Source organism: Chionomys nivalis, chromosome 1, assembly GCF_950005125.1.
Source record: "Chionomys nivalis chromosome 1, mChiNiv1.1, whole genome shotgun sequence".
In the NCBI taxonomy this organism is placed as follows: Eukaryota; Metazoa; Chordata; class Mammalia; order Rodentia; family Cricetidae; genus Chionomys; species Chionomys nivalis.
This window is the reverse complement of record NC_080086.1, coordinates 20871632-20893661: the sequence shown is the minus strand read 5'-3', so window position 1 is coordinate 20893661 and position 22030 is coordinate 20871632. Positions and strand designations below refer to the sequence as shown.

The 22030-nt window shown below is 38.1% G+C and overlaps 1 protein-coding gene across 1 annotated transcript; it reads left to right on the top strand.

The window, feature by feature from the left end:
• The first annotated feature begins 4831 nt into the window (after positions 1 to 4831).
• Positions 4832 to 21830, top strand: LOC130879790 (C-type lectin domain family 2 member E-like). The gene is made up of 6 exons (XM_057778613.1): positions 4832 to 4904; positions 12946 to 13059; positions 17531 to 17563; positions 19967 to 20133; positions 20652 to 20758; positions 21686 to 21830. Exons 1-6 carry the CDS (start codon positions 4847 to 4849, stop codon positions 21828 to 21830), a joined length of 624 nt encoding a protein of 207 aa, XP_057634596.1. The 5' UTR covers positions 4832 to 4846.
• The last annotated feature ends 200 nt before the right edge of the window (positions 21831 to 22030 follow it).

Here is a 22030-nt window from a genome sequence, read left to right as displayed (position 1 = left end):
ATAACATGTACCAACCTTTAGACTGAGATAAGAAGAGAAAATCAGCCACAGTGTAGGTCACAGTTCAAAACAAAATGTTAAAAGTGATGACAGTGTCTATATACAGAGCTGAGTTCTTACCTGGGTTCTTATCTGACTCAAAGTTTTCAGAGGAGGCAGACATTACACAGACTGTGTGAGAAATAATTTTGAATTTAACTGAGAGTCAGAAAAGGTGAAGTTGGTGCAGGTTTTGACTTTTCCCTATTGGGTGAGTTTGGTAAAGCTGCAGCCTTATGAAACACTAGTATTTTGGGTTGGAAGAACAAAATCCATTTTGAGCTGGGGGCTGACTTGAGTCCCACTTTTCCTAAATAAATACTGCAGTATTCTTGGAGTGACAAGCTTTACTAAGAAACCCACTGTTTTCTGAGCTTCTTTTCTCTTAACTCTTTTTATGCACCGTATACTTATGGTGTGTTTAAATGCACAGTATTAAACTTGTTAAAACGAAACTGTCTTCCATGTATTTCACTTCTTATTAGAATTTTGAGGTTATTCATGCTGACACATTGCCTGAATGGGTTCTTTTTAAGTGATGTGTGGTATGCAAACCATATAAATAGAACATAGTATGTTTTTATTCAGCTATTAATGAACATCTAGGTTTCTGGTTTGACTGTTAGAACTAATACTAGTTTTTTTCATTTTGTAGATGACCATTGTTCACATGTAAATAAATAAAATTGTTATAGCATTGTTCGATTATGTGTAACATTAATAGCTGTACCAAAGTCTTACAACATAGTTGCAAGTATTTATTATTTCATCAACTATATATTGTTCTTTTTTAGATAGAATAATAAGTGTTTACTGGTCTCAAGAAATTTTCTTGCTTTCTATTTTAAAAAAAGATAAGGCAAAGGGCACATGCAAAGTCATTACATTGTTGAGTGCAGAAGGACTTTGTTCTCTATTATCACTGCCCATTCCACTAGTTAAATATAGCACAATACAGTTCTCTAGTACAGAGCATATATTATACTTCCCATCATACACTGGCTGCAAATGCATTCATTTCTCTCTTATCTGTTGTACTTAGTTCGTTATTGTTGCAGGAGCTCCTTCCACTCCTTCAGCGAATAGCCGCTGAGATACCAGCCCACTGGGGCGTGGTCTCTCTCCCTTTATAAAAGCAGCCACTTCCCTCTGCTCTGCTCCCGCTCTGGCTTCTGGCTCCACTTCTGATGAGTAGGCTCCGTTCCTGACTGCACAGAGGGCTGTTGTCTGGGACAGTGATCTGTAAGTTTTTCCTCCTTAAAATAAATAACCTCTCTAATAATCCTAATTCCATATTGGTGTCGGATTGTTTGTGATTTACGTGACTTACGCCTTCACTTTATTGCATTCTTTTTATGGTGAATGCTTTTCTTTTATAATTTATTAGACTTTTTTTTAAAAAAAAAACAATCCATATTCCCACTCCCTCCCCTCATCCCATTCCCTTCACACACACACACACACACACACACACACACACACACACACACTCCCACCCCCACCCCCATCTAATCTTAAGAGATGATAAGACACATTGCTTTGGGGAAGGTCCAAGGCCTTCCCTACTATATCTATAGTATAGTATACATCCGAATATCAAAGGATCCCAAAAAGCCAGTACATGCAGTAGAAATAAATCTTGGTGCTACTGCCAGTGGTCTCTCAGTCTGCCCCAGCCATGCAACTGTCAACCACATTCAGAGGGACTAGTTTGGTCCTATGCTTGTTCCTTCCCAGTCTAGTTAGAGTTCGTGAGCTCCCATTAGCTTAGGTAAATTGTTTCATTGGATGAACCCATCTTGGTCTTGACCTCTTTGCTCATATTCTCATTCTTTCCACTCTTCAACTGGACATTGGGAGCTCAGTCCAGTGCTACTTAAGATGTGGGTCTCTGCCTCTGTTTCCATCTGTTGTTGGATGAAGGTTCTATGGTGAAATTTAAGATAATCATCAGTCTGACTACAGGGCAAGTCAAGATCAGGCTCCCTCTCCTCTATTGCTCAGGGTCTTAAGTGGGGTCAACATTGTGGATTTCTGGGAATTTCTCTAGACCTAGGTTTCAGCTAATTTTATAATAGCTCCCTCAATTAAAATATCTCTTTCCTTGCTCTCATCTCATCTCAACTTCTATCCTTCCTCTATCTCAACTATCTCAGTCCCTCAAGTTCTCCTAACCTTCCCCTTCCCTCTTCTACCCTCCCTTCTCCTTCTGTCCCCAGGCTTTCAATTTTGTCAGGCAATCTTGACTGTTTCCAATTTCCAGGTGGGCCTATATATGTTTTTCTTTGGGTTCACCTTATTACTTCACTTCTCTAGGATCATGAACTGTATGCTCAATGTCCTTTGTTTACAGCTAGTATCCACTTATGAGTGAGTACATACCATATTCATCTTTTTGGGTCTGGGTTACCTCACTGAGGATAGTATTTTCTAATTCTATCCATTTGCATGCAAAATTCTAGATTTTTTTTTTTTTTACCACTGAGTAGCACTCTAATGTGTAAATGTATCACATTTTCTTTATCCAGTCTTCAGTTAAGGGGCATCTAGGTTGTTTCCAGGTTTAGACTATTACAAATAATGCAGCTATGAGTGTAATTGAACAAAGGCTTTTGTAGTATGATTGATCATCTTTTGAGTATATCAGCAAGAATGGTATTGCTAGATCCTGAAGTAGGCTGATTCCCAATATTCTAAGAAACGGCCATACTAATTTCCAAGCTGGCTGTACAAGTTTGCATTCCTATCGGCAATGAATAAGTGTTCCGCTTGCTCCATATCCTCTCCAGCATAAACTATCATTAGGGGTTTTGATCTTAAAAATTCTGACAGGTGTAATATATTATCTCAGAATTGTTTTGATTTGCATTTCCCCGATAGTTAAGGATGTTGAACATTTCCTTAAGTATCTTTAGGTCATTTGAGATTTCTCTGTTGAGAATTCTCTATTTAGTTCAAAACCTCATTTTTTAATTGGGTTATTTAATTTTTTAATGTCTAATTTCTTGAATTCTTCAAATATTTTAGAGTTCAGTCCTTTGTCTGATGTGGTGTTGTTGAAGATCTTTTCCTATTAAGTGGGCTGCTTTTTTGTCTTATTGACTGTGTCCTTTGCATTACAGAAGCTTCTCAGTTTCCAGAGGTTCCACTTATTTATTGTTGCTCTCAGTGTCTGTGCTACTGCAGTTATATGTAGGAAGAGGTCTCCTGTGCCCATGTGTTGTAGTCTACTTCCCACTTTCTCTTCTATCAGGTTCAGTGTGGCTGGATTTATATTGAGGTCTTTAATCCATTTGGACTTGAGTTTTGTGCATGGTGATAGATATGGATCTATTTTCATTCTTTTACAGGTTGACATCCAGTTATGCCAGCACCATTTGTTGAAGATGCTTTCTTTCTTCCATTGTATAATTTTAGCTCCTTTGTCAAAAATCAGGTGTTCATAAGTATGAAGATTAATATCCATGTCTTCAATTTAATTCACTGGCCAACATCTCTGTTTTTCTGCCAATACCAAGCTGTTTTCATTACTGAAGCTCTGTAATAGAGCTTGATGTCAGGCGTGGTAATGCCTCCAGAAGTTCCTTTATTGTAAAGGATTGTTTGGGCTATCTTGGGTTTTTGTTTTTCCATAGGAAGTTGATTATTGTTCTTTCAAGGTCTGTGAAAAATTGTGTTGAGATTTTAGTCGGGATTGCATTGAATCTATAGATGTTTTTTGGTAGGATTGCCATTTTTACTATGCTGATTCCTCCTATCCAAGAGCATGGGGGATCTTTTCATTTTCTGGTATCTTCTTCAATTTCTTTCATCAAAGACTTAAAGTTCTTGTCAAATAGGTCTTTCACTTCTTTCATTAGTGGTACTCCAAAATATTTTATGCTATTTGTTGCTATTGTGAAAGTTAATGTTTCTCTGATTTCCCTCTCAGCTTCTTTATCATTTATGTATAGGAGTGCTACTGATTTTTTTTTTTTAGTTGATCTTGTATCTTGTCACATCACAGAAGATATTTATCAGCTGTAGGCGTTCTCTGGTAGAGTTTTTGGGGTCACTTTTGTACACTATCATATCATCTAAAAATAGTGAGAATCTGACTTCTTTTGCAATTTGAATTCCCTTGATCTCCTTTTGTGTATTCAGAACTGTATCCTGGGACCTGTGGCATTTCAGCAGATGCCTCATTCTTTCATCAAACATCAGAATTACTGAATATTATCAGAATAACAAAATCTATAAATACTTTGAGTAAGCATGTTCTAAAATTAAAATATTTAGCCTGAGTGTGGCAGTTTACATCTTTACGGATAGCATTTAGGAGACAAAGGCAAGTTGATCTCTACGAGATTGAAGCCAACCGTGTCAATATAGTGAGTTTGAGCCTAGCCAGAGCTACATTGTGAGACTGTTTGAATAAATATAAACAAACAAAAAATAAATAAATCCTTTCTCCAATTCATAACAACTTTTATCAAAGCAATATTTTTCTTTAAAAATTGGTGATAAGTACAGGACAATTTCAGATTCTAAAGTATTTATCAGTTTCATTTATCATGTTTAAAGTCTACTTAAGTTTATGCCACAATTGCCTTTGTAAAAAACTATGTGCTCAAAGGTAACATATTCAAAACTGATAAGGAGAGGTTAATGAATCACCCAGACAGGTTGGGCTGAGCTTCTGAAATGTATATTAGAAACAACACATGCATTACAAGACTCTTTCTCCCTCCCCAGAGTTTCAAGTTTGAAATTTCTTGCTGAATTCAGTTGAGTCTCTTCCTTTGAAGCAAAGGTTGAAGAAGCATCCATGTGCATGCTAAAGAGAGACCTCCCTATGCCAGACAGCCTGCAAGAGGTAAAAATAGGTATGTATTTTAATACAACTTGATTCACACTAGAAGACAGAGAGGAGATTTGCCAAGGACCCTGAGAGGGACTAAATCTCTTATCTGTTATCCTATCATGGTGGATATCTGTAGAAGGTGAAATGCTTAGAGGCCTCTGGTATATTAGTTACTATATCAGAGTATAAAATACTCAAGTATTTCTGGGCAAGAGAAATGAACAATAAATTAATTACCAAATCCTGAGATATGGCTTTTGTTTGTTGATTGAGTTACATTTGCTTTTTTAGGTTTTAGTTTTTGTTGTGCATGTGTGTGTGTGTGTGTGTGTGTGTGTTTAGTTTACTAGCTCACTTTCTATTTGATAATTTGCACTCTGAGGAGTTACTGGAAATAGCTGTAGAACATGATCCTTAAGTCCCAGAATGAAGAAACTCTAACAGCACAGCTTTCAATGTGCACAGCTGAAGAAGTTCCCTGTGGGACTGGGGCCTGGGGTTTGCAGATCCTGTTGATTCAAAGGAAAGGTGGAGAGGGGAGGTGCAGTTAGAAACTGAACCCCTACTCCAACAAGTTCTCTGGCATTTCTGGTTTATGCAAGTTATGGAAACAAGAAGTCTTGTGGAATTTCTGTTAAACTGTCTTCTGTATTTGGAAACTATCTGTTTTATTCTTGCATTTTTATTCCTTTATTCCCTCTTCCTTTACTTAAAATTTTGTTTTCTTGCTTGTTTGTTTTAGTGAAATAATATGGGCTTCCTGGAAAATGAGGAATGTAGGTGTTTTCCAATTTAGTCAAATAGTCCCAAATCTGAAACCATCTTCTTCACGCAGAAACACATACACACCCCATATTTCTGTGAGGCAAGTTAGCCCAGGCAGAGAATTTACCATACTATTTGTTTCAGTTTTTGAATATTTGTCATATTTTCCACAACAAGCATTTAAAGTTTAATTTAAAAAAAAAAAACAAGTAAGGAAAGGGCAAAATAAAAGTCACATATGCATGCAAATAAATACATAACTTTCAGAGGTTTGAGGAGCTATTTAAAGGAAAAATTGCTTATCGACCTTATTGAAATAGAAAGCCATTATGGAACTCTGTATGCATTAAATTCAAAGGACATTTTTGTTAAATGTTCAGCCAAAAAGAAAAAAAAAAGGTTGAAAAGTTTCTAAGGAGCCAAAATCCAAAGAATACTACATATGTTGACCCAGTAACTTTGGGGACTCTACATTTAGCAAGTAGCTCCATAAGAGAACCAGATAGGTTCAGAGAAAGAGGGAAAAACCTGGCTTTGTCCAACATCCTAAAGAGAGAAAAACAGAACAGAATATCTCAGATTTTTTAATTTAGAACTCAGAAAAGCCAGTGAGTTTCACTGACTGCTTGACTGCAGTTCCACAGTTGATCACACAAGGTGGAGTTTCTGGAAAGGAAAAACACATTATCTCAGTAGAGAAAGATTTTCTCCTGCCACCTCTTTACCACGGTTTTAGGTGGATTAGCCTTTTAAAAGGTGATCTCTTGGCCAGGTGAGTGCAGGCCCAACAGGACAAACTATTATCAGAGGACACAATGGCGTGTCATGTCTACTCAGGACAAGAAGCAGATTCTGTTCATCTGAGAGGAGGAAATACACTTTAGGGGAGCACTGATATCTCCAATGGCTTCAAAGGCTGCTGTAATATTCCCTGCTCAAGATACCCCAAAATTATTTACATTATGGGCTAACCCTGAGGAACTGATATGGTGTGTTTCTGCTAGGAAGATCTAGGGAAGCATTTCTAAAGCTACTTGGTAGACATGTTTAGTGTCAAAATATATCCTCATGCACAGCATCCAAGCAGGGAGCTCTCTTAGAAGAAAGAAAACAGGAACTTAGTCACTTCTGACCTCTGGACTGGAGAAAATCAAACACATTTCCTGTTTCAAGGAGAATTGTAACTGCTCACCCTTGGGACCTCTGCTTCTAAATGAGCTGATGCTTTTCTGTCTCCTGTCCTCCTCAGCTTTTTCCTTAGTGTAAACTGAGACTCTCTGTTTTCTTATAGTTTTGTGAATATGAGCAAAATGTGGTGGTTAAAGTCAGCTCGAATTTTTTAAAAATGTAATTTATATTCAGTAAAATTTATTCTTTTGTTGCACATTTCCATGTAATTTGAGAACATATATAAACAAGAAGTCTTCATCACAATCAAGATAGAGACCTAAACCCCACCCCAAGCTCCCTATGCCCTCCTGTAGATACTCCTCTTCTCTGTACCCAGCCTATGTCATCCTTGTCTCTTTTGCTCTTACACTCTTGATTCTCCAGAACATCAGGGAGATGAATCCCTGCAGTAGTAAATGCATTGGAGATTCATCCACAGTGAATTCAACAGCTGCATGTCCAATATGAACACAGCTGGCTAGAGTAGAAGAGATTCCAGAGCACGATTGATGAGCAGTTTGAGCTGTGAATTCAAAGTATGAATCTTAAGTCTGAATAGAAAAACAGGTCAGGAGAAAACTAACAGGAAACTGGTGGGTAAGAGAGTGAGCAGAAAGAGAGCAGGTGGGTAGCAGTCAGAATTTCCCAACAGAAAAACTCTTATCTGCGGTCAGATTCTCCAACTAAACTACAAGGGAGGCTAAGTGGAGCTTTATTGTTGTTTTGGATTTTGGTGATGATGGCAGTAGTTTGGGCAGGGGGTGCCGTTTAGAGGTCAGAAGACAACTATGTGTATTTTGTTTTCTCATTTTACTTTTGCGCATATTCCAGGGACAAGCACCTTTACCTACAGCCGTCTGGCTGACCCAAGGGAAACTAATTTTAAAATGCTTTAAAAGACAGTTGAGCTGTCCAGCATGCTCTGCTTTAGGGGCCTCTGGGGACAGCAGGTTGTGAAACTTTTAACCAGAATAAGAATGGGCAGGTGTAAGCACAAAGTCCAGTTTTCTTTCTCAATAATTTTCACCAGTGCTGAGTAATGTTGCTTTACTTTGTCACAAGTTCAGACACCTTTGAATTGTTGCAAATTACAGAGTTAATTCATAAAATTACTCTAAATACAGGCAAGTTTTTATGTAAACGCAGGTACTTCCCTTAGATCCAGAGCATAAGGTAACTGTAGACTCATTTTAACAAAATTCTAAGCTGTATTTCAATGATTTCCCCAAAGCTTAGTATTATTAAACATATTTGATGCATATATTTACTATGTAAGCATCATTTTATTCCATAATAAGGCACATTTTTTCTTAAAAAACCAATTAAAAATTAATGTATGTTTACAGTAAGTGTGCACATGTAATGCAGGTGGGGAAATGAACAACTCTTAGGTAGAGAAAGGATAAAAACTCTTCTGCATATGATGCTCAGACAGTGGATTTTTATGGTGAGACTCACAGCTCATCCTGTGTATTATAACTGACTCAGATCACAGACCCAAACACAGAGCCTGAAACTTAAATCAATTTGAAAAAAGTGAAAAGTATTTTTGTGGACAAGAACTTGTCTCAGGCAAAGATTTCTTGATTACAATAATGCTTTTCCTACAAACCTGGTGGGTAAAATGAATGTAAATAAATTGCACTTAGTGCAATGAACACTCTGCTTTGGTCCCTAAAAAGGAATAAAAAGATAAATAATCAACTGTCAGGAGTTCTCTCTCTCTCTCTCTCTCTCTCTCTCTCTCTCTCTCTCTCTCTCTCTCTCTTTCTTCCTCTCTCTCCTCTCTCTCTCTCTCTCTCTCTCTCTCTCTCTCTCACTGTCTCTCTAGCTATCTCTGTTTCCCTCTGTCTCTCTTTGTGTCTTTCTGTGTGTGTGTCTCAAAAGAAATTGTACTTACAATGTATTGTGAGTTTTTAAAACTTAATGGAGAAATTATTCAAAGATTAAGAATATTTGTTGCTCTTCCAGCAACTGACTCTGAGCATGTTTCATTGAATGTACAATTGTGCGTTTGGCAGTGCTGCGAGAGCTGCAATCCTTACACATTTGTTTGCATTTGACAATTGCTAGTGTATGAAAATGCAAATTATTTAGTGCACTGACATATTTTCCTGAAGTATTGTAAACTCATTCACTAATTTTAGAGCCCTTTGAATAGACTCCTTATAAATGTATATATAGATATATCCATGTCATCTGAATATCAACACTTTATCTCTATGGGGATAAATGTTATTTTTTATTCTTGCTCTATAGTCCTGTCAAGGATCTCCAGAGTCATAGAGTGGTGAGCAGATATCCTTGCTTTGCTTGGGTCACTGGGAAAAATTATTTATGCTGTCTGTAATTAGATTTTTGTTTTGGTGCATCATAGATGGCTGTATTAATTAAGATTTTTGTTGATGAGAGGAAACACCATGATCTAAGCAATTTGGGGATGAAAGGATTTATTTGGCTTACGCTTTGATAGTACTGTTCATCGTTGAAGCAAGTCAAGGCAGGAGCTCAAACAGGGCAGGAACTTGGAGGCAGGAGCTGATACAAAGGTCATGGAGGAGGGCTGCTTATTGGTTTATTCCTCACAGCTTGTTCAGCCTGCTTTCTTATAGAACCCCAGAGGGGGTTGGGCCCCTTCACATGATTCACTAATTAAGAAAATATAATATAGTCTTGCCTACAACCTGAAGCTCTTTATTCTCATATGACTTTAGCTTGTGTCAGGTTTTCCACGGATGTAGTCAGCCCCAAGTTGGCATGCTAATGTGTTGTTGGAGACTGCTTGTTAGTTTCCCGGCCACCCAGACCCGAAATCATCACACTGAAACTATATTAACTGCAACACTGCTTAACCTATTAGCTTATCCATATTTCTAGCTAGCTCTTATATCTTAAATTCACCCATTTATATTAATCTGTGTATAGTCACTACAGTCTTTTGTAGTATGACATAATGATTCTCTGGATTTCCTGTGTTTGTTGTTATGTCCCCTTTTCATTTCTGATTTTGTTAATTTGGATATTCTCTATCTTTTGATTAGTTTGGATTAGAGTTTGTCTGTCATGCTTATTTTCTCAAAAAAGGAGCTCTTTGTCTCATTTATTCTTTGTATTGTTTTCTTTGTTGCTATTTTATTGATTTCAGCCCTCAATTTGATTATTTCCTCTCTTCTACTCTTCCTGCGTGAGTCTGCTTCTTTTTCTTTTAGAACTTTCAGGTGTGCTGTTAAGTCATTAGTATGAGCTTTCTCCACTTTATGTAGGCACTTGGTGCTGTGAACTTTCCTCTTAGCAACACTTTCATAGTGTCCCATAGGTTTGGGTACATTGTGCCTTCATTTTTGTTGAATTTTAGGAGTCTTTAATTTCTTACTGTATTTATTCCTTGACCAGGGGTGGTTTAATAAAACACTGTTCAATTTCTAAGAGTTTGCAGGTTTTCTGTGATTAGTGATGTTGTTAAATTATAACTTTAAACATGGTGATTCAATAAGATACAGGATGTCTGTTAATTCCATTTGATCCATGACATCTGTTAGTTCCCTTATTCCTCTCCTAAGTTTCTGTCTGATTGACCTGTCCAATGGAAAGAGTGGGGTATCAAAGTCTCCTACTATAATAAGTGTGTGGGGTTTGATGTGTGATTTAAGTTTTAGTAATGCTTCTTTTACATATGTGGGTCCTCTTGCATTTGCGGCATAGATGTTCAGAATTGAGACTTCATTTTGATGGATTGTTCCTGTTATGAGTATAAACTGTCCTTCTCCATCTCTTCTAATTGATTTTAGTTTTAAGTCTATTTTGTTTGAAATTAGGATAGCTACATGTGCTTTTTTCTTAGGTTACTTTTATTGGAAAATCTTTTCCCAACACTTTACTCTAGGTAATGTCTGTCTTTGAAGTTGGGGGTGTGTGTTTTGTATACAGCAGAAGGATGGATCCTACTTTTGTATTCATTCTCTTAGCCTGCATCTTTTTAGAGGTGAACTGAGTCCATTGATATTAAGAGATATTAATGACCAGTGATTGTTAATTCCTGTTATTTTTTGGTAGTAGTGTTTGTGTGTTTTCCTTCTTTTGGTTTGCTAGTGAGATTATCTGTTGCTTCTGCTTTTGTTAGCTTCCTTGGGTTAGAGTTTTCCTTCTAGTGCTTTCTATAGGGCTGTATTTGTGGATAGTTATTGTTTAAATCTGATTTTGTCATGGAATGTCTTGGTTTTTCCATCAAAGATGATTGAAATCTTTGCTGGGAATAGTAGTCTGGGCTTGCATCTGTGGTCTCTTAGTGTACAGCTCATCTGTCCAAGACCTTCTGACTTTTGTGGTTTTAATGGAGAAGTCTGCTTTAATTCTGATAGGTCTTCCTTCATATGTTACTTGACCACTTTCCTTTGCAGCTCTTTAAATTCTTTCTTTGGGCTGTATGTTTTGTATTTTGATTATTACATGGCAATGGGAATTTCTTTTGTTGGTACACTCTATTTGGTTGTCTGTAAGTTTCTTGTACATTCATAGGGATCTCCTTCTTTAGATTGGGGAAATTTTCTTCTATGGTTTTGTTGAATATATTTTCTGTGCCTTTGAGCTGGAGTTCTCCTTCTTCTACCCCTATTATTATTGGGTTTGGTCTTTCTATAATGTCCCAGATTTCCTGGATGTTTTGTGTTAAGAATTTGTTGGATTTAATATTTTCTTTGACCATTAAATCTATTTCCTCTATAGTAACTTCAACAACTGAAATTCACTCTTCCATATCTTGTTTTCTGTTGGTTATGCTTGCCTCTGTAGTTTCCATTCATTTACCCAGATTTTCCATATCCAGAATTCCCTCAGTTTGTGTTCTCTTTATTGTCTCTATTTCAGTCTTCAAGTCTTGAACTGTTTGTTTCACCTATTTAATTGTTTTTCTTTGAGAGATTTACTGATTTCTCACAATTGTTTGTTTGTCTTTTCCTTCATTTCTTTGAGGAAGCTTTTTATTTCCTCGTTAAAGGTCTCCATCATCTTCTAAAGTTATGATTAAAATTGTTTTCTTCTGCTTCTTCTGGTTTAGGATAATCAAGTCTTTCTGCTGTGTGATCACTAGGTTCTGGTGTTAACATGTTTCTTTTTAGGTTGTTGGATGAATTCTTCCAATGGTGCCAAACCATCTCTTCCTTCAATTGGTGCCAGCAGTGTCTTTTCCTCTTGGTTCAATCTAGCAGTGGCTGTTTATTTCTTTGGGAACTGTTCTTGGTCTGTTCTGTACTGTCAATGTCTGTGTCTCAGTAAGCCACTGAGGTTTCTCTTGGCCCTCTCTCTTGGCCTGCTTTCTTGATCTGCTCTCTTGGTTTACTCTCTTGGGCCACTCTGTGCATTCATAGCTTATGCTTTAGAGTTCCACTCTTGGTCCTCTCTGTGTAGGTGCAGCATGTGTTTCAGCATTCCTCTGAGGTTGCGGGAGGGCAGGGTGGGATAGGAGGGTTTGAGGACAAAGTGGTACTTGTAGCTTTCAGGATCCGATGGATAAGATAATATTATTGGAGCAGTCTACCTGTAGGAAACTTGCCTGCTGGCTGGCTAGAGAAACCAGTTTAAGTGGGTAGGGGCCTAGGGTTTTGCCACAGTGTGGAGGGCCTAGAGAGTGGGGTGTCCCACCAGGTGGGTGGTCACTCACTTCTTGGTTCTCTCTGTGTATTAGAAGGCTGTGTTTCAGGGTTCCACTTGAACTCTTTACTTTTAGGCCTCCACAAGAACCACAGTACTGTGCTACCCCATCTGGCACATTGATTTTAATTGTTGTTGTTATTACTGTTATTATTATTATTATCCCCTCAGTTCTAACCAGCTCTCTTCTTACAAAAATAAACCTAACCTATGGGTCATGTTACATTGTTTCTTTTTCACGTTGTTCTTCACTATTTCTGTTGCTTGCTGCTTCACTGGTCAACTGGAAAACTTCTTGGGGAAAACTCTGTTTTCCATTTCTCTAGCCTTCTATGGGCCAAAGACATCATTTGTGGACCAGGACCTTCTGAGAGGGGCATTTCCGGGGGAAGAATACAAACCAAATGTACAGTTGATTCTGGATAAAAGTATCTTTTACCCAAAGGGTCTTGAGCTTGATGTTCTCATATTTATAGTTCCAGGTAAAGAGCTCCAAGGAAAATGTCTCAGAAATGTCTTCCCTGAGTCTACTGTTAAGCTTTACTGCTGCTATATAGTGATCATGATTCTCACTATAGTAGTAATTGCTTTGTCAGGTAAGTGACACATTCTCCAAATTCTGAAACGTTCTGTCTACATACACATTGTCAGTTATACTTATTGATAATTGTGAGCCAGGCACTGTGGTAAGGGCTATAGTTAAACACACTGGAAATTCCTCAATTCCTCTTCTCTGGGATCAGCACGGGCTGTGGTGTACACAGGAGACCAGGCTCAGTCTCCCTGGAAAGATGATATTATGCAACCTCTAGAGAGATGGAGGATACATGTGTGCACCTGGGGCAACTATTCAAAGCAGAGACCAAAGAGAAGAAAACTCAAAGGAGAAACCTCAAGAAGGTTGCTGCAGCTGACAGAAGTGAGGGCAGTGAAGAATAATATGGTGGGGGAAGGTACAGAACCTCCATAACATGGTTTATGTTAACATCTTCAACAACAGTCTGAAAGTATCAAATACAAAGTTCCAGAATATGATTCCTAAGCTTTTAGTTGTAGACTGTTCTGAATATTGTGATAAAATATTGTATAAATTTGCTGCAATAACTGGATCAAATGTTCCATGATATAAATATCTATTGGTTTTTTTTTTTTTTTTTTTTTTTGCAGGTTTTTTTTTTCTTTCTGATTTTTATTAATTAATTAATTTAATTATTAAAGATTTCTGCCTCTTCCCCGCCACCACCTCCCATTCCCTCCCCCTCCCCCAATCAAGTCTTCCTTCCTCCTCAGCCCAAAGAGTAAGCAGGTTTCTCTGCCCTGTGGGAGGTCCAAGGACCACCCACCTCCATCCAGGTCTATTAAGGTGAGCATCCAAACTACCTGGGCTCCCACAAAGCCATTACATGCAATAGGATCAAGAACCCATTGCCATTGTTCTTCAGTTCTCAGTAGTCCTCATTGTCCATTATGTTCAGCGAGACCGGTTTTGTCCCATGCTTTTTCAGTCCCCGGCCAGCTGGCCTTGGTGAGTTCCCGATAGATCATCCCCATTGCCTCAGTGAGTTCCTTGCTCGTGCTCACTCTCCTTCTGCTCCTCCTTTGGATCGTGAGACTTCAGTCCAGTGCTCCAATGTTGGTCTCTGTCTCTGTCTTCTTTCATCGCCTGATGAAGGTTAATATTCAGGGGGATGCTTATATGTTTTTCTTTGGGTTCACCTTCTTATTTAGCTTCTCTAGAGTCACGAATTATAGTCTCAATGTCCTTTATTTATGGCTAGAAACCAAATATGAGTGAGTACATCCCATGTTCCTCTTTTTGGGTCTGGCTTACCTCACTCAGGATAGTGTTTTCAATTTCCGTCCATTTGTATGCAAAATTCAAGAAGTCATTGTTTTTTACTGCTGAGTAGTACTCTAATATGTATATATTCCATACTTTCTTCATCCATTCTTCCATTGAAGGACATCTAGGTTGTTTCCAGGTTCTGGCAATTACAAACAATGCTGCTATGAACATAGTTGAGCATATACTTTTGTTGTATGTTTGGGCATCTCTTGGGTATATTCCCAATAGTGGTATTGCTGGGTCAAGAGGTAGGTTGAACCCGACTTTCCTGAGAAACCGCCACACTGCTTTCCAAAGTGGTTGCACAAGTTTGCATTCCCACCAGCAATGGATGAGAGTGCCCCTTTCTCCACAACCTCTCCAGCAGAGGCTATCATTGGTGTTTTTGATTTTAGCCATTCTGACCGGTGTAAGATGGTATCTTAATGTTGTCTTGATTTGCATTTCCCTGATTGCTAAGGAAGTTGAGCATGATCTTAAGTGACTTTTGGCCATTTGAACTTCTTCTGTTGAAAAGTCTCTGTTCAGCTCAGTGCCCCATTTTATAATTGGATTGATTAACCTTTTACGGTCTAATTTCTTGAGTTCTTTGTATATTTTGGATATCAGACCTTTGTCAGTTGCGGGGTTGGTGAAGATCTTCTCCCAGTCAGTGGGTTGCCTTTCTGTCTTAGTGACAGTGTCCTTTGCTTTACAGAAGCTTCTCAGTCTCAGGAGGTCCCATTTATTCAATGATGTCCTTAGTGTTTGTGCTGCTGGGGTTGTACGTAGGAAGTGTTCTCCTGTGCCCATGTGTTGTAGAGTACTTCCCACTTTCTCTTCTATCAGATTCAGTGTGTGTGGACTGATATTGAGGTCTTTAATCCATTTGGACTTGAGTTTTGTGCATGGTGATATATATGGATCTATTTTCATTCTTCTACAGATTGACTTCCAGTTTTGCCAGCACAATTTGTTGAAGATGCTCTCTTTTTTCCATTGTATACTTTTAGCTCCTTTATCGAAAATCAGGTGTTCATAGGTTTGTGGGCTAAAGTCAGGGTCTTCTATTCGATTCCATTGGTCGACTTCTCTGTTTTTATGCCAGTACCAAGCCGTTTTCAGTACTGTAGCTCTGTAATAGAGTTTGAAGTCAGGGATGGTAATGCCTCCAGACAATCCTTTATTGTATAAGATTGTTTTGGCTATCCTGGGTTTTTTGTTTTTCCATATAAAGTTGATTATTGTCTTCTCCAGATCTGTGAAGAATTTTGATGGGATTTTGATGGGGATTGCGTTGAATCTATAGATTGCTTTTGGTAGAATTGCCATTTTTACTATGTTGATCCTCCCAATCCAAGAGCAAGGGAGGTCCTTCCATTTTCTGGTGTCCTCTTCAATTTCTTTCTTCAAAGACTTAAAGTTCTTGCCAAATAGATCTTTCACTTCCTTGGTCAGAGTTACCCCAAGGTATTTTATGCTATTTGTGGCTATCGTGAAAGGTGATGCTTCTCTGATTTCCCTCTCTGCTTCCTTATCCTTAGTGTATAGGAAGGCAACTGATTTTTTGGAGTTGATTTTGTATCCTGCCACATTACCAAAGGTGTTTATCAGCTGTAGGAGTTCTTTGGTAGAGTTTTTGGGGTCGGTTATGTATACTATCATATCATCTGCAAATAATGAAAGCTTAACTTCTTCCTTTCCAATATGGATCCCCTTGATCCCCTTATGTTGTCTTATTGCTATTGCTAGAACTTCAAGCACTATATTGAAGAGGTATGGAGAGAGTGGACATCCTTGTCGTGTTCCTGATTTTAGTGGGATGGCTTTGAGTTTTTCTCCATTTAATTTAATGTTAGCTGTCGGCTTGCTGTAAATAGCTTTTATTATATTTAGGTATGCCCCTTGTATCCCTAATCTCTCCAAGACTTTTATCATAAAGGAGTGTTGAATTTTGTCGAATGCTTTTTCAGCATCTAATGAAATGATCATATGGTTTTTTTCTTTCAGTTTATTTATATGGTTGATTACATTGATAGATTTGCGTATGTTGAACCAGCCCTGCATCTCTGGAATGAAGCCTACTTGATCATAATGGATAACTTTTCTAATGTGTTCTTGGATTCGGTTTGCCAGTATTTTATTGAGAATTTTTGCGTCGATGTTCATGAGTGAGATAGGCCTGTAATTCTCTTTCTTGGTTGGGTCTTTGTGTGGTTTTGGTATCAGGGTAACTGTAGCTTCATAAAAGGAATTTGGCAATGACTCTTCTGTTTCTATATTGTGAAATACATTAAGAAGTATAGGTATTAGCTCTTCTTGGAAGTTCTGGTAGAATTCTGCATTGAAACCATCTGGCCCTGGGCTTTTTTTGGAAGGGAGATTTTTGATAACTGTTTCTAATTCTTCGCGACTAACAGGTCTATTTAGATCGTTCACCTGGTCTTGGTTTAGGTTTGGTATATGGTACTTATCTAAAAAAGTGTCCATTTCTTTTGCATTTTCCAGTTTTGTGGCATACAGGCTTTTGTAGTAAGATCTAATGATTCTCTGAATTTCCTCTGTGTCTGTGGTTTTTTGAGACAGAGTTTCTCACTGGGAACCAGACTGGCCTTACACTTGGAGAGCCACCTGCCTCTGAATATCAATTGCTGAGATTAAAGGTGTGCACCACCACCATCTGATATTATTTTATGAAATCAAGTTTAACCACACTAAGGAGTAACACACATGTCTAAACAGAACAAACATTGCCCAACAAGTTTTGGTCAGTACAACCTAAACTACCATATAGTTCAGAAAAAAGTCAGATAAGAAGAAATGATAGTAACCTTTACTGTCTGTTCCATTTGTCCCTTTCATCGAAAGCTCTTGGTACTGAGTATAAAAACTGGGAACAACTATAACAAAGTCCATTTTCTAAAAATAATTAGAGAAGGTCATTTCCGGTATTTGATATTTCACTTCAAAGATCTTTTTCTTTTTTTCTTGAAACTGACAAGACCTTTGAAAGAGTGGCAGATTCCTTCTGATTTGTTAATGGAAGAAAATAGTAAATGTGTGACAAAAAATGTCTATTATTCTTCTAAGCTGTCCTTTGAACCCTTGCTACATTCAGAGAATCTTTCATACACACACACACACACACACAAATATTCACACACACATACGTGTACACACATAGACATATATAGACATGATCACTTTATTATTATAGACTCACAGACAAACATATCACAGAGTTGCATTAAAATCACTGCTCAAAGACTTGCCAGGTCCCAAACCCAATGTATCCCGTTGACATTCCAGAGAGTTAGAATAGCCATTCTGAAGCCATGGAGCTTTGGTTATGGTTTTAGACTTTCACTATCAATTACGTTTTTATCTTATCATCTCCAAAAATAAGAAAATCTGTCGGAATTGAAACAATGAAAACTATTATTTTTATAACCCTTTTCATGGCTTATGGAATGGTGTGGAAGAATTGTCTGTAGTCTGTCAATCATGTTTTAAATAAATGCTGATTGGCCAGGCAGGAAGTATAGGCAGGTCAACCAGACAGGAAACAGAGGCAGGGCGATGAGAACAGGAGAATTTTGGGAAGGAGAAAGCCCATTCCTCCCAGTCCAGCCCAGACCACTGAAGAAGCAACATGTGACCTGCCCTGCTGTGAAAGGGACAGAGCCATGTGGCTAGCATAGATAAGAACAATGGGTTAATATAAGCTACAAGAGCTAATAAGAAGACTGAGCTAATGGGCCAATCAGTTTATAACCTAATGTAGACTCTGTGTGATTTTCTTTGGGGCTTTCTGGCTATGGGGAACCAGGCAGGACAGAAACCCCAACAAGCAGGCCCCTTCATGTTACAATGGGCCCTTGGCTGCATCCCGTCCTTCCTTGTCACCCTACACCAGTCTTCCTTGTTCTGTTCTCTAAGTATTGTACCATAGCCCCCCTCACACTTATTTACACTGTATGTCACAGACTGGGATTGCATGTGACAAAGTACATGGGATCTCTTTCTTCCTCAGTTTGAGTGACATCACTTGGTATTATACTTAAATAGTCCATCCACTTTCCTGAAAATTTCATTTTTTCTTTATAGTTGAGTAACATTCTGTTTTTTCCATGTAACACATTTTCATTAGTTTCATTCATCAGTTGATGGGACATGTAGGTCAGGTACATTTTCTTACTATTGTGAATAGGGGAGCAATAAACATGGATTACAATTTTCTATAGTAGGATATGTGGGTTACTTCTTGTATGTCCAGGAGTGGCAAGTCTTGGTCACATGACAAGTTTAATTTTTAGTTTTTTGAGGAACCTCCATATTGGCTGTATCAGTTTGTACTCCTACCAGCAGTAAATAAGTGTCCTTTTTCTGCACAAGCTTCTAAACAAGTTGACCTTGACTCATAGAAATCTGCATGTCTCTGCCTCTCAAACACTGAAATTAAAGTCGTGTTACTACAGCCCAGCATTGTTATCAGATTTCTTACTGATAGCCATTCTGATTGGCTCTAACAAAAGCCAGCATATGTTTATATACATTTAATTGTGTAATAGAATAATAGGAAGCCCACTACCAAAATTTAAATATCGAAAAAGATATTTTGTCCATGCCATGTTTTATAGGCTGGAATTTACTTATAGTGAAATCCAGATAAATGAGGAATTTTCTTTCTTTTGTCAAGAATAAAAGAAGAAAAAAAGAACCTATCACAGATATACTTGCATATCCATGTTTATTGTTACCTATTTGCAATAGGAAGGAAAGGAAAGTAGAGATGAAAGCTTCTGTCCCACTCAGTCCCACAGCCATTCAGTCCCAAAGAAAAACACAGAGGCTTAAATTAATTATAAACTGTTTTGCCTATAGCTCTGGTTTATTAACTCTCAATTCTTGTCTATGTTTAGCCACGTGGCTTGTTACCTTTTGTTCATTAAGGCATTGTCATGTTGTTCCCTCTGTATCTGGCTGGTGACTGAATTTCTGCATTTTTTCTTCCCAGAATTCCTTTAGTCTGGTCACTCCACCTAGACTTCTTGGCTGGTTACTGGCCAATCAGAGTTTTATTAAACTATTATGTTTATTTATAGTGTACAAGAGCATTATCACACAGTATTCCCCCTTTTTCCTTTATAAGAACTCTGAATCTAATCTCCTTTACTTAGCTTTTTCTGACCATTATTCCTAACAACTTGTAATCAATACTCTTTTAAACAAAGAGTTCCAATTTATAGAAAGGTGCTGATAATTTTATGAGGACCCAAAGAAAATTTAGGATTATGGTCAAGTCCTGACTGGAGTATTTTACAAGGATGGGTCATCTCAGCCAGGAGTCTTGAGGCTGTTCTGGATGCAGAACTCAGAGGAAACTGCAACAGAGGTGCTCTGAAATGTTGGATCATCTGGGCCATTAGTTCCTACTGAATATTTTTCAGGGGTCTTCCTTGATCAAACCTTATTTTTTAACCCAGAATGAATACACAGCCTTTCATTTCCTGTGTAAACAAAAGGAAAGCCTCTTCTCCAAAATAACATATCTTTTGACTTAAATTTTCAAGTCAAGACATTTTCAAAATATATAGGTTGTATTAATCCAGCAGTCTTTATAAACAAATGTCTTATTCATGACACTGTCTGCATTTTAGTGAGCAAAGAAAACACAGCCGTTTCAAGACCTGGACCTTATTTTTCCACATGCCCAAATGACTGGATTGGATTTGGAAGCAAATGTTTTTATTTTTCTGAAGATGTAAGAAATTGGACATTCAGTCAGACCTACTGCATGGCACTAGAGGCCCATCTTGCTCTATTTGATAGCCTTGAGGAGCTGGTAAGAAAGGATCATGAATTGGTTTGTTGTTTGTTCTATTGAATATGCATTGTCTTAATATAGAGATCTTAAAGGTAGAATCCTACCTCAGGCAGTTGGGGCTTATGGGGAGCACATTAGTAGTGTGGTGTCAATTGCTGATGTTATTGCTTCTAGTTTGGGCACCAAGACATTCCAAAGACATACTCTCATATAGTGCTCATTGTAAAACCTGATATACCTGGTGGTCGTGTAAGTATTCCTTGAAACTATCAGGTTTTGCATACTGAATATGGCAACTGTTAAAACCTGCAAGGATATTCTTAATAAGGGACTTTCCCAGTCTCCATAGAATAGGTGGCCAACAACGTGTTTAAGGTTATGAGCGTAAAATATATCCACCGAGAACTGGGAATTATTGTGTCTCCAAAATCAATGACCCTTAGCCACCATCCCTAGAATAGGCTGTAGGTTAGAGACACTCGGGGGTCACCTGAAGCTGAGAGACACATGCATTTGTTTTCTATGTTTCATGACAGAATTTCCTGAAGAGATACAAGGGAACTTCTGACTACTGGATCGGCCTGTACAGAGAGTCACCAGACCACGCTTGGACATCGACAGACAACACTGAATATAACAACTTGTATGTTTTTTAGATCACTTTTCCTTCTACTGTGATCATTTGTTGTGAAATGTGTTTCTTGTGCCTATAAGAGATTGATAATTGTGTCATATGACTCCAACTGTACTGAAAAGAAAGAAATACAAACCTTCTAAGTGGAGGAGTGGCCCAGAGGTAGGGTGTGTGCTTACGTGCAGAGCCAAATTCAAGCAACCTCCACATTCCTACAAATTTAAATCCTTTGGATGTCCTCCCACTTATTGGCCATAATTTTCAAAGCATTTTCTTAGTGTGATTTCACTCAGAATCTTTAGCATGATGATGGCACCTGGGTTAGATTTTGTCTGCTCTATCACCAATCAAAAACTTTCCTTGAAAATAGACACTCTCATGAGAAGTAGGTAGAAGCTAGGATGGGCAGTTAGAGCTCCGAAACCCCAAGAAGCCACTGCAGAACTGTGGGTTAGGGCTTGTCAGAGAGCTGTTTGCACAGCTAACTGTTCACAGTTACAGAAACTCGAGGGACATTGGGAGCCTCCACTAAATTCTGATCATCAAAGAGCTCTGAGACAGCTCTTGGATAAAAGAATAGCTCTTTGAATGGAACAATAAAACAGAGGCCAAGTCACATCCATCATTAAAGACCTTTTAGTAATTTAATAAGAAATGGGTTTCCCTGCTTTTATATATGTGAAATGTTTCAAGATAGAACTGAAAATCATCCTCAGTGATGCCACCCATGGATGGCAACAGTGCATTTGAACATGACATCAAGAGCCAGTCAAATGCCTTTGCAAATGATATAAGACTCAACATGAGCAAATGACAAAAGTGTGGTGTTCAAGTCAAACCCTGAGCATGTAAAAGTTCCCAGGTGCAAAACTAGTTCAGGTGTTTGAATATAATAAGGCCTGTATGGAAATTTTTTTTGTCTGATTTTTGCTTTAGGGTTCTCATCCAAGGAAGCAGAGAATGTGCCTACCTGAATGACGGTGGGATCAGCAGTGCCAAGGAGTACACACCTAAGAAGTGGATTTGTAGCAAGTACAGCAGATATACTTTACAATGCCCAGAAATTTTAAACCCAGGGTAGGAAATATGCCAAAGCATGCCTGATAAACAGATGCTCTGTGACCTGTTATCTACAGTTGCGACTCCACCCCTGATCTGCTAAAATCATCAAAATCCTTCAATAATATGTGTTGACACCAAAGATGAAAACTCAAAGGATCAAACATAAGGGAAATGAGCATGAATGATTTTAAATTAAAATAGGTGTTTGGATATGAGTTA

Coding starts and splice junctions, on each gene's coding strand:
- LOC130879790 (XM_057778613.1), top strand. CDS start 4,847: ATGTGCATGCTAAAGAGAGACCTCCCTATGCCAGACAGCCTGCAAGAG. Junction 17,564..19,966: donor ACTGCTCAAAGACTTGCCAG/GTCCCAAACCCA, acceptor AAGAAAACACAG/CCGTTTCAAGACCTGGACCT. Junction 20,759..21,685: donor AACACTGAATATAACAACTT/GTATGTTTTTTA, acceptor TTTTTGCTTTAG/GGTTCTCATCCAAGGAAGCA.